The sequence below is a fragment of the Ipomoea triloba genome, chromosome 14, assembly GCF_003576645.1.
Source record: "Ipomoea triloba cultivar NCNSP0323 chromosome 14, ASM357664v1".
NCBI classification, from domain to species: domain Eukaryota; kingdom Viridiplantae; phylum Streptophyta; class Magnoliopsida; order Solanales; family Convolvulaceae; genus Ipomoea; species Ipomoea triloba.
In genome coordinates, this window is record NC_044929.1 from 3,632,166 (window position 1) to 3,647,187 (window position 15,022).

The following is a 15,022-nucleotide window of genomic DNA, read 5'->3' on the forward strand; positions in this document are numbered from 1 at the left end:
CAAAATTCATTCTGCGAACCAAACATGCTGTAAATGTATTGGGAAAGGTTTGGGAGTTGAAAGGCAGTAGAAGATGGGCGTGGAGGAGTGCCACTTTCTTTTACAACTTTTCATTATTATTATTATTTTTTAAGAAGCAACCCTTTCTCTTTTTTCAAAACTCACTTACTCTACTATCACCACTTCACCTTCACCTCTCTGTTTCAAAAAAAAAAAAAAAAATACCACTTCATCTCTCAATTTTATTGATTCCAATCCGAAGGCAACAGGTAGAAAAAGATGATAAAAATTATTTTTTCTCTTCTTTCTTTCGTTCGGTAGAGAAGCATGGAAAACCGTATTCTTTTCGATTCATTCTCCATTTTTTGGTCAGAACTCATTTTGTCTTGCTCTTGTCATGGGTTTGCTTTATTTTGTTCAGATAGAAGCAAAGAAAACTATGGGTGTGTTTGGTTCGCATATGGGAATCGGAATCGGAATGAATATCAAATACTTGGTAATGGTAATAGGTTTTAGTGAAAATATTTAGTATGTTTGATAGTTGGGTGGAATGGGAATGATTATTAATAGTTGGGGAAGAAAGGAGGAAGGGAGATGAAACCCTTATTTAGTAAGGGTATGGATTTTCTCATTAATGGGGTATTCCAAATCTATAGTAGCATTCACAAAACCTATCAACCAAACACAAGCAATCACTTTCATACCCATTCCTTATGCCTAAATCCACCAACCAAACACACCCTATCTTCTTTTTATTTCATTTTCCATTTTTTTGTCAGAGCTCATTTTTGTCATGCTCTTGCAGTGTGTTTGCCTATGTTTTTGGGTGCTATCATCAAATATTTTGAAGGTTAGTTTGTATTTATTCTAGGTATCTTTTGGATATTCTCATACTATTTTTGTGATATATTTAATTATATATGATTTTTGTGATATGCAAGAGATACATTCTAAATTTTAGTAGATTTGTGTTAATAATGCATTTTGGTATATATTAAATGGATATTAATTGTTCACTCTTAAATTATATTTTGGCCCCCTGCAAATGAGAAAAATTCACAACTTTCTACAATATAATCTCATTACATGGCGTTGCCCTCTATATTACCACAATAACTCAATTGCACATGACATATTACCAAATACCAATAAATAAATTTAAAAAGATAAACGCAATGACAATGTTACCCGAAAAAGAATTAAAAAAAATTAGAGAAATTCAAACGAAAAAGTAATATTTATTTATACTATCATTTTTAGACCGAGTATTTGGATTAGCGTTTTTACAAAATTGCAAACATTTATTTTAGTGATAATTATATTATAATCAATCTCTCATATATTATCTTACATTCATAAACTTTGAATTACCGATTTAAATAAACAAATTCAATATTCAATTACATATGCATTGCATTGATATACCTGAAAAACTTATTTAGACTAGTCTGCTAACAAAATTCAAGAATGAATATGATGGAGGTGAGCAGACCTAGGGTCCACACGGTTTAAGCATTTTGAAATGTAAAGTGATTGCTTAGGCTAACCTTATTCCTGCAAATATCTCACACTCTCAACACTTCCATATCACCAAATATGCAATTCATTCACTATTCACACTACGTACCTGCAAATCCATATCACTTTAAAAAATAGGTCCCATCTCATATTATATTATAAATATAATAATAAAATAATAATAAAAGAAAATAAAAAAAAAAGAAAAAAGAACTGGCAGCAAAAGCTGCCAGCATTTATGGCTTGCAAATTTACAAATTTAGCAAATTTGCAAGCCACATGGATATTTAAGAAAAAAAGAAAAAAATGATTTGAATTTCCATGTCACCTTGCCAATATCAAATTGGCAAGGATAAGGTTAGCTTATTAGCTTCCTCAAACCGTGTTGACCGCAGCCAAGTAATACTGTGCAACTTGGCCATCATCAATAATCTCAATACGCAGATCTACATCTAGAAAAAAGAAAGAAGAGAGAGACCCTGGGAGAGCTGAGCTGAGCTGAGCTTCATTCTTCAATTACTTTCCCTCATCTCAATGGCCACGAAAACTTCCACAAGTGTTCGTCAGGGTGCTTCTGCTGCTATGCCTCAACAAGTGTTCATGGTGGGTAACAGCAAGGCATTGGAAGAAATCAAGGACAAGCTCACCAACTCGTCAAAAAAAAGAGATGTCATCTCCATCCATAGGAATGGGAGGTATTGGGAAGACAACTTTAGCAAAAAAAATATACGAAGATGAATGCATCAAGTCTCATTTTAACATTCGTGCATGGATTACTGTGTCTCAATCTTATTCCTTGGATGATTTGCTCCAAATGCTGCTCCTCCAATCAAATGAAGCTTCTTCTCAAACAGAAGGACAATCTGCAGGAACCTCCCAACTTAAGGATAAAGTCCGTAAGTGGTTGCTGACAAGCGAGAGGTATCTAATTGCAATAGATGACATATGGAGCACACAAGTTTGGGACAATTTGCAGACATGCTTCCCATTGGAGAGAAATGAGAGTCGAGTATTGTTAACGACTCGACTCACATATGTGGCTACTTATGCTAGTTCCGGTGGTCTCCCATTTAGCATGTCTACTCTAAGCAAAGAAGAAAGTTGGGATCTATTTTGCAAAAAAGTATTTGCAAAAGAATCTTGTCTTCCTTCTATTGAATTTGAGAAAATTGGGAGAGATATTGTGATCAAATGCAAAGGATTACCACTCTCAATTATGGTGATTGCTGGGATTCTATCCAAAGCTGAAATGAAGGTGGAAGATTGGAAATATGTTGCCAAAGATGTTGTAGCATTATCATCAACTTTATATGAGGAGCAAAATTGTGAAAAAATACTTTTATTGAGTTACAATCACTTGCCTGAAAATTTGAAGACTTGCTTCTTATATTTAGGAGTATTTCCAGAAGATTATGAAATTTCAGTTACAAGTTTAGTTGGATATTGGGTGGCTGATAAATTTGTAGAAGATGAGGCTTTGGTGGCAAACAACCACGAAGAAGTGGCATGGCAAAAGTTGCAAGATCTTATTGATAGAAATTTAATTTTGGTTGAAAAAAGGGGACGAACTGGAAGAATAAAGACGTGTAAGATCCATGATCTTACGCGAGAGATGTGCTTGAGACTAGCTAAAGGTAAAAATATATTGTATGTTATTTATGACAAGTTTCAAATTGGTGAAGAAGAAGAAAATGGCAATTTTTGGGTAAGCCTACAATCAAATCCTGAATACTACCCTCATAGTAGTCCTTATTTTGATTGTAAGACACTCCAGAAATGCCATTCCTTTCTTGCTATATTTCCATTTAAATATAGATCCAGATCGCATAGAGGAAGTCAGATCCTTACCAATTACTTGTTGACAGCAACATCAATTCAAGTACTTGACCTCCTTCCACTTTATTTTCCCTATTTGTCAAAATCTTTTTCGGGAAATAACTTAAGTCAGTTGAGGTATCTAGCTTTGTACATTGGAAACTTTCAGCGTTTCTACTTGATTTTAAGCAACTTGAAAAATTTACAAACGTTGATTCTGCAAACTGCACAAGTTGATTATGTAGCATACTTAACCCTTCCAGAGACACCACCGTTAAGGCAGATTCGCATTTTGAATGGCTCATTTCATTTTAAAGATGATGAAGAGAATTTGATATTGAAGAATCTAACAACGCTTTTGTGGTTAAGTGACTTTTGTTGCAAAAATGAAGCGTTGATGGTGAGGATTCCAAATTTAAAGAAATTGGGGATAAAATATGAAGATTCGAAATACTCGGAGAGTAAGCATCCTATTGACTTGGGCCATTTGGAACAACTCGAACACATCAAGTTTTATGGATATGGATCGAAAAAGAAAAATTGGCTAGTTAATATTCCACAACCATATGATTTTCCACCGAAGCTCAAGAAACTGAAATTTTCTAAGACTTGGATGAAATTGGAGATCATGACCATCCTTGGAAGCCTACCGAACCTTGAAACTCTCCAACTAGATTACGGTGCCTTTGATGATTCAGAGACCGAGTGGGAACTAGTTGAAGAGGGGTTTTCAAAATTGAAAGTGTTAGTCTTCAATGATCAAACTCTTTGTAGATGGATAGATTGCTATTTCTCTTTCCCACGCCTTGAGTGTCTGGTGCTAAAGAGTTGCCCTAGCTTGGAATCACTCCCTTATGAGTGCCTCTCTGGATGTCCATGCCTTAAGCTCATTGATTTGGAAGGCTGTTATAGTGATGGTGTTTTAGAGTCTGCAATCAAAATTCGAGAAGAATTAGGAGATGGGCAGCTCAAAGTTCATCCCGAAAGCTGTTGTAGTGATGAAAGTGACGGAGATGCAAAGCTCGAGGAATTGAAATTATTAGTACGTAGATTGCAATCTGACGAACTTAGCTGAGGTTAGGTTGTCTCCACAGTTTACTCTATGTATGCATTATCTTCTATACTCCATATAATATACATTTGGATTGTTAATTAGCCTAACACTATTTCTTATTACAACTACTTTGCAACACAGATTGAAGAGAATGGAAACATCACATGTTCTTCTACCACTTTGAAGGTAACTTTGATAACTACACCGAAGCAATCACCCATACATACCTCTAAGCTCCCCTGCCACCTACTCTCCTAAAACAAATCCTAAGCTCTGTCAATTTTGTTGCACGTTATTTTAACTTTTTCTTAATTAGCAAATTGTGCTTTCATTTTGAGCTGAAAAATTGTTCCCTTCAAACCTGGGAGTGCTTCCCAATAAGTAAAGGGACAATGTTAGTTTATTATTATTGTTGCTGCTTTAATTTTATGGAAGTTATGTATTGAGTTTGTATGGATTATTGAATAGTGAATCACAGCTGGTATATTTGATAAAATTTATACGTGTTTATTAAATTATTAGTTCTTGGGATTATACAATGTAATATTATTTACATCCCCTATTATGTGAGACTTTTTTATGGTTTTAAAATCGAAGGCTTTTTGGCTAGCTAGTCTCTCAACTCCAAAGTTTATTATTGATTGTGATGGTTCAACATAAGTTTCTCCAATTTTATTTTTAAATTTTGTTTATTATTGTTTTGGAAGTTTGTTAACAAATTGATGAATCGGAAGAATAGGAATTAAAAAAAAAATTATAACATTCATGGTATTTGAATTTTTCTAAGTGAGAATGAAATTTATAAGTTCAAAATTGTTAATAGCTAAATATGAAATTAATTTTCAAAATATACACATCATGTGTAACACATGAAATTTGAAAATGGTTAGAAAGATGGGTTTGTCCATCTTTGAAAGTAAATGTTGTTGTTGAATGATATACAAGTACTTGTAAATTTTTACATGTGTGGCTAAATGAATTCTTTTATATATTTATATTTGGATTTAACAACCGCTTAAATTGTCTAGGAAAGTTCTAGACAAATTAAAATTAAAATTCCTTTGTCCTGTTCTAACTGCGATGGACAATTTGATTTTAAAATTGGATTAAATGCCATGTATATATTTGGGAGCGTTTAAATGAGAACATGCTATCACGTAAAAAGTGAGAATTGATTTGATATAACTGCCTAGATAGATCAAAGTTGTTGGAAAAAAAGAGAAAAAATAAGATTTTTTTTTTTATAAATATTGAAAAACTTGAATGTTTACAATAATTATAAAATTGAAATTGTGTGTTTTTAATACTAAAACCATCAATCATTAATTAACAATGACGGTGGTTGAAGTCAATCTTTACTTTTTACAAGAAAACGGGGTATGGATGTACAAAATGAGGTGTAGGAAGATGGTAACTTTATTGATCGAGGGCTAGTACGTCCCAAAAGAATCTTGGTACAATGTTCAAGATAACAGTCCAAATTAATTGGTTGTCTAACGAATAAATAACTAATATAAGTTATAACTCAAGTAGTGGACTAGAAACAATAATGAACTTGGTAGGAATTAGGTAAATGGGTTGAATTTGCTAACAAAAACACCACTAGACAAGGAATGTTGTAATGATTAGACAATGAGTAATTGGTTCTCTCTCTAGGCGCAAATTATGCTGTGGACCCAGGTCGTCCAAAACTACGTCGTTTAGCGTTGTCTAAAAATGTGTGAATGTAGATGTTTCAAAGTGTGAATGTAGAGTATAGAAATCGTGAATGTAGACTTATGATTGTGTGAATGTAGAGTTGCCCAGAAATGTGTGAATGTAGAGGTTTCAAAGTGTGAATGTAGAGTATAGAAATCGTGAATGTAGAGTTATGAATGTGTGAATCTGTAATAGAGTTAAGAAGTTCTAGCAACTTGTAGCCCTGTAATGTGTGAATGTGGAGTTCTTAAGTTGTGAATATAGAGTACAGGACCTGTGAATATAGAGTTTTGAATGTGTGAATGCATAACAGTGGTAATATAATTACTAAACATATCACCCTGTAATGTGTGAATGTAGAGGTTTCAAAGTGTGAATGTAGAGTATAGAAATCGTGAATGTAGCCTTATGATTGTGTGAATGAAGAGTTGCCCAGAAATGTGTGAATGTGGAGGTCTCAAGTTGTGAATATGGAGTAAAGGACCTGTGAATATAGAGTTTTGAATGTGTGAATGCATAACAGTGGTAATATAATTACTAAACATATAACCCTGTAATGTGTGAATGTAGAGTTTACAAATTGTGAATGTAGAGTATAGTGTATGTGAATGTAGAGTTTAGAAATCGTGAATGTAGAGTTATGAATGTGTGAATCTGTAATAGAGTTAAGAAGTTCTAGCAACTTGTAGCCCTGTAATGTGTGAATGTGGAGTTTACAAATTGTGAATATAGAGTTTGTGTTCCACATTTCAAGCCAACATGTAAAAAAAAAAAAAAAAAAAAAAAAAACAACAACAAAATGACGTCGTTTTTGGACCCAGGTCCACCTTGCAAGGTGGATGATGTGAACCTGGTTGGCCCGATCTTCTCTTCACACTCTGATGTGAACCTGGTTGGCCGGATCTTCTCTTCACACTCTAATTTAAAAAGGATTTTAAAATGGTTTATTCGGTTCGGTGAGTTTGATTTGGAAGGTTTAATTTAGGTTGGGTAAAGTAATTTAGGTTGGGTAAAGGGTTGTTTTTGGGTTTTGATGTATAACGGTTTGCCACGTTCGGCTGTAGAACGATAAAAACCGGGGATGACGCCACAAGGATGGTAATTTCCTTGATAAGTCAAGTTTGCCATGATCCACTCATCACGGCCGAACTCATTCTGAGTTCCAGAAAACACTTAGTTTTCTATCTCACAAATTCTCTACTGTATATTCCATTTGGCCTGCAATGGCCTTAAATAGCCATTAACAAGCAGATTACAACCACATGATTGAGATAATTATTTAGAGTATGATAAAATAATCCTAACTAACAAACTAAGATAAACATTAAATTTAATATAATTTTAACAAACTAAATCTAAAATAATTATAAAATAATCATCCTAATTAATTAATAAAACTAATTTTAAAATATTGCAACAGCCAATTATTGGTTCCTGTGCCCACAACACACTCTATTATAAAGAATATTTTAAAATTGTTTATTTGGCTTGGTGTGATCAATTTGTAGGTTTAATTTAGGTCGGGTAAAGGGTTGTTTTTGGGTTTCCACGTTCGGTTGTAGAACGAGGATGACGCCACAAGACTGGTAATTTCCTTGATAAGTCAGGTTTGCCATGATCAACTCATGACTGAACTCATCCCGAGTTCCAGAAAACATTCAGTTTTCTAACTCAAAAATTCATCTCAAATCTATATATTTCATTTGGCTGCAATGACCTTAAATAGTCATTAACAAGCTGATTACAACCACATAAAAGAGATAATTATTAAATATATGATAAACTAATTCTAACCAACAAACTAAAGATAAATATGAAAATTAATATAATTCTAACAAACTAAATATAAAATAATTTTAAGATAATATTTCTAATTAATTAATAAAACTAATTCTAAAATATTTCTAACAACCAATTATATTGATTCCGCTGCCCACAACAGTGGACCTGGGTCCACGGCATAACAACTGCTCTCTAGGTATCCGTAGAAAGTTTTCTCCCTAAGTTTTTTTAGGGTTTCTTTTCGATTATCGTCTTTCGTTTTTTCTACCCTAGGTTTTCATTAGAGATGCCTCCGCTTTAGTTTTTTCTTTTCTTTTCTTCTTCCGCCTTAGAGATGCCTTAAGTGCCTTCCTCAAAGTGAATGCCTTAGCTAATTGATCTGGAAGGGGGGGAGGGGGGGTTTTGGTGTTTTACAGGGCATTTGGTTGTTAGGAAGGAATTAGAGTAGAAAGAAATTATAATTCAGTGAGAAAAGAATAAGATTGATAATGTGATCGAGAATTCAAATTATATTGTTTAATATGTAGGGACGGAGCCAAAAATCTTCTTCAGTGGGTGAATAAAAATAAAATGATATAGTGTACTTAGTGATCTTGCTATAAGTATTGTTGACTAGGGATAAGAAAAAATAAAAAATACATTAAAACCCAATAAAAATTATTCAAAACAAAAACATAGTTCAAATAGAAATTACATTATAAATCACTCATCTCAGTATTAATATTTAAAAGAAAACTCCAATGTTACATATAAATAATCCAATTAGAATTAGAATAATTTTTATTACGTTTTAAAAGAAAACAATAATATTACATATAAAGAATCCAATTAGAATTAGAAATTAATCTCATAAATCATAATTATAATTTATTTTTTAATCTCTAGTCAACAATATTAATATTTAAAAGAAAAACCACAATGTTACATATAAAAAAATCAAATTAGAATTAGAAATTAATATCTTAAATCACAATTATAATCTCACTGTTAATATTTAAAAAGGAAGTTCCAAACCCATGATTGTTCACACACTAATAAAAATCTAACCATCTAAGCTAACTCTTCATTTGATTAAATTATTGTACTTTTAATATTTATACGGAACAGCTGCCTCCACTGAGGAGTCCCGTGACACCGAGTGCCACTAGACCACAAGAGTAATACTAATAATAATAAAGAGTAAAAAAGTATAATTTTTTCCTTTTCCCTTTCCTTTCCATTAAATTGCAATTCATATGAGAGAGGGTATGAATTGCAATTCAACAAATTTTGAGAATTACAATTTCTTCTAACCAAATACTATAATTCGGATGACTAAAGAATTGTGTTGTAGCCAAGACCTTATGGTCTAGTGACACTAAATTGTACTCCCATATAGAAGGCTGTGGATTTGAGGATCAGTGAAGACTGTATTAACGCTTTTTGCTTTAGTAGGTTAAAAAAGTAGTTATAAACCGATACTGTATTGATTTCTAGAAGAATTGTGTTGAGCATTTTGAAATGTAAAATACTCCGTAATTAATCTATTGAATTTGAGAAAATTGGGAGAGGTATTGTGATGAAATGCAAAGGATTACCACTCTCAATTATGGTGATTGCTGGGATTCTATCCAAGGCTGAAATGAAGGTGGAAGATTGGGAAAATGTTGCCAAAGATGTAGCATTATCATCAACTTTATATGAGGAGCAAAATTGTGAGAAAATACTTTTGTTGAGTTACAACCACTTGCCTGAAAATTTGAAGACTTGCTTCTTATATTTAGGAGTATTTCCAGAAGATTATGAGATTTCGGCTAGAACATTAGTTGGACATAGGGCCGCATGGAATTTTGTAAAAGATGAGGCTTTGATAGCAAACAAGAAAGAAGAAGTGGCATGGCAAAAGTTGCAAGATCTTATTGATAGAAATTTAATTTCAGTGGAAAAAAGGGGATGGAGTGGAAGAATAAAGACGTGTAAGATCCATGATCTTACACGTGAGATGTGCTTGAGACTAGCTAAAGGCAAAAATATATTGCATGCCATTGATGACAAGTTTCAAGTTGGACAGTCTTCCAAAGAAATAAGTCAAGAAAATGGCAATTTTTGGGTAAGCCTACAATCAATTCCTAAATCTTGCTGTCATATTAGCCATTTAGGTTTTGACCATAGTACCCTACAGAAATGCCATTCCTTTCTTGCTATGTTTCCATCTAAATATAGATTCGAACCCCAAGGAGGAAGTCCGATCCTTACCTATAACTTGTTCACATCAATTCAAGTACTTGACCTACTTCAACTTTATTTGCCCTTTTTCCCTTCGTCTCTTTGGATAAATAACTTACGTGAGTTGAGGTATCTAGCTTTGTACATTGGTGCATTTCCTACTTCCTTATCGATTTTAAGCGGCTTGAAAAATCTACAAACGTTGATTCTATGTATTCCAGACACTAATGATGTATACTTAACGCTTCCAAAGACACCACTATTAAGGCAGCTTTGCATTTTGTATGACTCTTCATTTCATTTTAAAGATGATGAAGATATGAACTTTCGAAATTGGGTGTAAGATATGAACTTTCGAAATTCAAGGACGCTAAGCATCCCATTGACTTAGTCCATACTTTGAGCCATTTCAAACAGCTTGAAAACATCAAGTTTTATGGAACTAAATCATTAAAGAAAATCGCGCTAGTTCCAAAACCATATGATTTTCCACCGAAGCTCAAGAAGTTGAAATTTTCTGTGACTATGATGAAATTGGAGATCATGACCATCCTTGGAAGGCTACCTAACCTCCAAGTTCTCCAACTAGAAAAGGATGCTTTTGATGATTCAGAGACCGAGTGGGAACAAGTTGAAGAGGGGTTTCCAAAATTAGAAGTGTTAGTCTTCAAAGATCAAACTCTTTGTAGATGGATAGACTGCTCTTTCTCTTTCCCACGCCTTGAGTGTCTGGTGCTAAAGAGTTGCCGTAGCTTGGAATCACTCCCGTATGATTGCCTCTCTGGATGTCCATGCCTTAAGCTCATTGAGTTGGAAAGGTGTGATTATAGTGTTTTAGAGTCTGCAAAGAAAATTCAAAATGATGGAGATGGCCTGCTCGAGGTCCGCTATTTTGAGAGGTTATTTGCACGCCAGACGTCAAGGAATCCCTCATTTTGAGAGGCTGTTCCCACAGTACGTACGGTCGCTGGTGAGACTTGATCTATGTTCTCTTATGACAAATTTCACCTCTATGATCAGTTAAGCTACCCGTACGGGCATCTGCTCCATATACTATACATTTGGATATATTGCCAGTCTAACACTATTTCTTACTTTGCAACACAGATTCAAGAGCATCATTTCAGCTGATCTGAAGCAATCATCCATACATACCGCCTCTTAGCTCCCCCTGCCACCTACACTGATCTCCCAAAATGAATACAATGGTTTCTCAATTATATTGTGATTTAAGATTAGAAAATTCACATCTTTGTTTTGGTTTTGCAATGCATATATGTAATTCTTCCTTTTCCTTACCAAATTGTGCTTTCATTTTGATCTGAAAAAATTGTTCCCTTCAAACCTGGGAGTACGTGCTTCCCAATAAGGAAAGGGACAGTGTTGGTTTATTATTTATTATTATTGTTGCTGCTGGCCTGCTGCTACAGCTGCTTTAATTTTATGCAAGTTGTATGTGTTGAGTTTGTATGGATTATTGAATAGTGAATCACAAACGGTATTATTTGATAAAATTTATACGTGATTATTAAATTACTATGTCACTCTTTGGCAGAGCTTATTTAGGAGCTTATAGTTTATTTTAAACTACTAATAAGCTATAAGCTCTATTTGGTAATGTTCTCAAAATAAGCTAGTAGCTTAAAATAAGAGCTTATTTTGAAACGCTACTTTGGGTAGCTTTTCAAAAATAAGCTAGTGGGGTGTTTGGCAAACGGCTGATAGCTTATAGCTGATAGCTGGTTGGTTTAGCTAGTAGTTCATGGTTGATTGCGTTAACTGGTTTGACCAGCTGGTTGTATTAGCTGGTTATAAAAAACTGTTTGGTAAATTAACTGTTTACTAGTAGCTGATTGAATGTAAAATGACATTTAAGGGTATTATTATTATTATTATTATAAAATAACAAACACACTACCCATTTAAAAGTAAATCCCATTGATTTTAAAGGATAAAATAGTCAATATACCCATTGTTCCAAACCAGCTGATACAAAAAGCTACATTCATTAGCTTTTCAATTTTCAGCTTATTGGCCCAATAAGCCAAGACCAATAAGCCATTTACCATACACTTCAAAATAGCTTATTAGTTGGTCAAAAAGCTAAACTTGGTCAAATAAGCTAAAATTTGGCTTATAAGCCAATAACCAAACACCCCCAGTAGCTTTTTAACATTTTTCCATCTTTATCCTTATTATTTTAAATAAATGATATCCTTTACCCCTCCTAATTAAAACTCTTTTGGTCTTTAATTTTCTCTTCAATATGTTTGGTTTTAATTTCAATTTGACATTTGTGTTTGAACATTAATTTTTGTATGAACTAATCTTATGAATTATAAACATTTTATTTTGGGTCACACTTGTGTGAGATCGTCTCACGGATCCTTATTCGTGAGACGGGTCGGGTCGGGTCGGAGCACCATGCAAATGTCACACTTATATGTGCAAATGTTATACTTATATGCTCAAATATAATACTAATTAGGCTCGAAATACAATTTTTGTTACTTATAAGAGAAAAAAGTGTTACATTTTTCATAATAAGTAATGTTGACAATTTTTCTTACTTATAAGGGAAAATATAATACTTTTGAGGAAAAATGTAATACTTTTAAATCGAAATGTAAAAGTATTATATTTTCCCATAAAAGTATTACATTTACCCTTATAAGTAACAAAATTTTTATTCCTAATTAGTATTACATTTGAACATATAAGTATGACATTTGTGCGTATAAGTGTTACATTTACCTCATGACACGACCCGTCTCACGGTGAGACGGTTTCACACAAGTTTTTGCCTTTTATTTTACTTTATATATTTTCAAATATATGTTCTTACTTTATATTTTATTAAAATATATTGATTTCATTATTTTTTATATTTTAATATACAAACAAACTTATTTAAATTTAAAACTATTTAAATTATATGAAAATGTCCTTTTTAGTCTTTTTACATTTATCAGTTTATCAGAAAGCTAATTTTATCAAACACGTTTAAGCATAATAGCTAGCTTAACAACTCTTCATATTTCAGCTTCGAGCTTATAGCTTTTCAGTTTTCAGCTACCTTTTCAGCTAGGTTTGCCAAACATAGCCTATTAGTTATGGGGATTATACAATGTAATATTATTTACATCCCCTATTATTTGAGACTTTTTTTATGGTTTTAAAAACGATTCGAAATAAAAACCAAAAAAAAAAAAACGATTCGAAATTTGTTGATTATTGATTGTAGTCGTTCAACATAAGTTTCTCAAATTTTATTTTTAAATTTTGTTGATTATTGTTTTTGAAAGTTTGTTAACAAATTGATGTGTCGGAAGAATAGAAATTTAATTTTTTTTTTGAAGGGAAATTTAATTTTTTTTAAACACTCATAATTCTTAACAAAGTAATATACTAATATCTATTCTTTAATTTCTCAATATTTTTTGGTCCAAAGAATTATTGGCCTCACCATCGGGTTCGATCCTGTCACTACCAATTTGAAATGGTAATGAAGCGCAAATTATATTGTGGATCATGGTCATGGTTGATACTGTAGTTGTGTTGAACGGATACTGCAGTTGTGTTGAAAGGAAACTGCACTTGCGCGAAACAGAGGTCGTTCATCCGTTTAACAAAACTGCAGTATCCGTTCAACACAACTGCAGTTCCAGACGGATAAAACGACTTCTGTTCGGCACAACTGCAGTTCCCGTTCAACACAATTACAGTATTAGCCATAACTCATGGTCCACGGTATAACTACTGGTAACGAAGTGTCGTCACACTACATAGTAGTTAACAGGAATTTTGGAACTTAGCGTTGGAACTTTTTTTAAAAATAGTTTACAAGTAATCATTTTGAAATATTATATTGAGCGAATCTACTAACATTTTAATTAGGGTTAACTGTATTTGAATTTCTCTAAGTGAGAGAATGAAATTTTAAGTTCAAAATTTTTAATTTTTAAAATATACCCATGAAATTTGAAAATAGTTGGAAAGATGGGTTTGTCCATCTTTTTTTAAAAGGTAAATTGCACTTATAATCATTAAAAATATTTACAACAATGTTCAATGGAATGAAAAGTCATTCCATACAATCTGACATAAAAACAAGTATTCTAGCTGAACTAATAAAACTTTGATTTGCAGACTATTTTACAAATTGAAAGTTGTGATCCTTAAAGAGGAACTTAAGGCTTCTATCAAATCTTTGATGATCTGGCCAAATGTAGACAAGCCTATCTCTAGATGGAAAGTCTTGGACGCTACCTGAGTACGTCTTCATTTCCATTCTTATGTACGTCCATTGACAATATTCTCTGTTGAAGATACACATTCGATATTGTGTCTTTGACCGGTTTATCGGTGAACAACCTACCGACTGAACTGAACTGCATATCATTGTTCAGAATAGACTTTCTTTTTCTTTTTTTTTTGAAATAAGAGACTTTCTTTTTTATTGTCATTTACTTCGCCCATAATGAGTTCTACATAAGCCATGATATTTTTATCTTTTTGCACTCCATACGAACATCGTCAACAAAACGATAGGGAAAAACTCGTCAAAGAAACGAGATAAAAAACATAACACAGAAGTAACTTACAAACAGATGCGAAGGAACAAAATACAAAAGACAAAACAAGGTGGTTGACACAAAATGTTACCAAACAAAAGATTCCTACACAAAAGCCAAAGCCACAACACACCACTCCCAACAAAAGACAAAAGCTCTCTTCTCAATACTCCACTTACCAACACCCTCCACAAAAAATTAATCTCAATTCGCAGATCTAGATCGAAAAAGAAATAGTGTGCAGCTTGGCCATCATCAATATAATACTAATAATAATCAAAGGTATAAAAAAATCTTTTTTTTCCCTTTTCTTTTTTCCATTGAATTACATTGTGGAAGATATAAATTACAATTCAACAAAATGAGAAAATTACAA

General features: G+C 32.9%; 2 protein-coding genes across 2 annotated transcripts; both read left to right on the forward strand.

The window, feature by feature from the left end:
- Window positions 1-1,982: 1,982 nt before the first annotated feature.
- Window positions 1,983-4,921, forward strand: LOC116004316 (putative late blight resistance protein homolog R1A-4). Its single transcript, XM_031244307.1, has 2 exons — window positions 1,983-4,409; window positions 4,529-4,921. The coding sequence occupies exon 1, from the start codon at window positions 2,186-2,188 to the stop codon at window positions 4,406-4,408; it is 2,223 nt and encodes a 740-aa protein (XP_031100167.1). The 5' UTR covers window positions 1,983-2,185; the 3' UTR covers window position 4,409; window positions 4,529-4,921.
- A 4,534-nt stretch (window positions 4,922-9,455) lies between these two features.
- Window positions 9,456-11,011, forward strand: LOC116004779 (putative late blight resistance protein homolog R1A-10). Its single transcript, XM_031244945.1, has 2 exons — window positions 9,456-9,956; window positions 10,439-11,011. Exons 1-2 carry the CDS (start codon window positions 9,456-9,458, stop codon window positions 11,009-11,011), a joined length of 1,074 nt encoding a protein of 357 aa, XP_031100805.1.
- The last annotated feature ends 4,011 nt before the right edge of the window (window positions 11,012-15,022 follow it).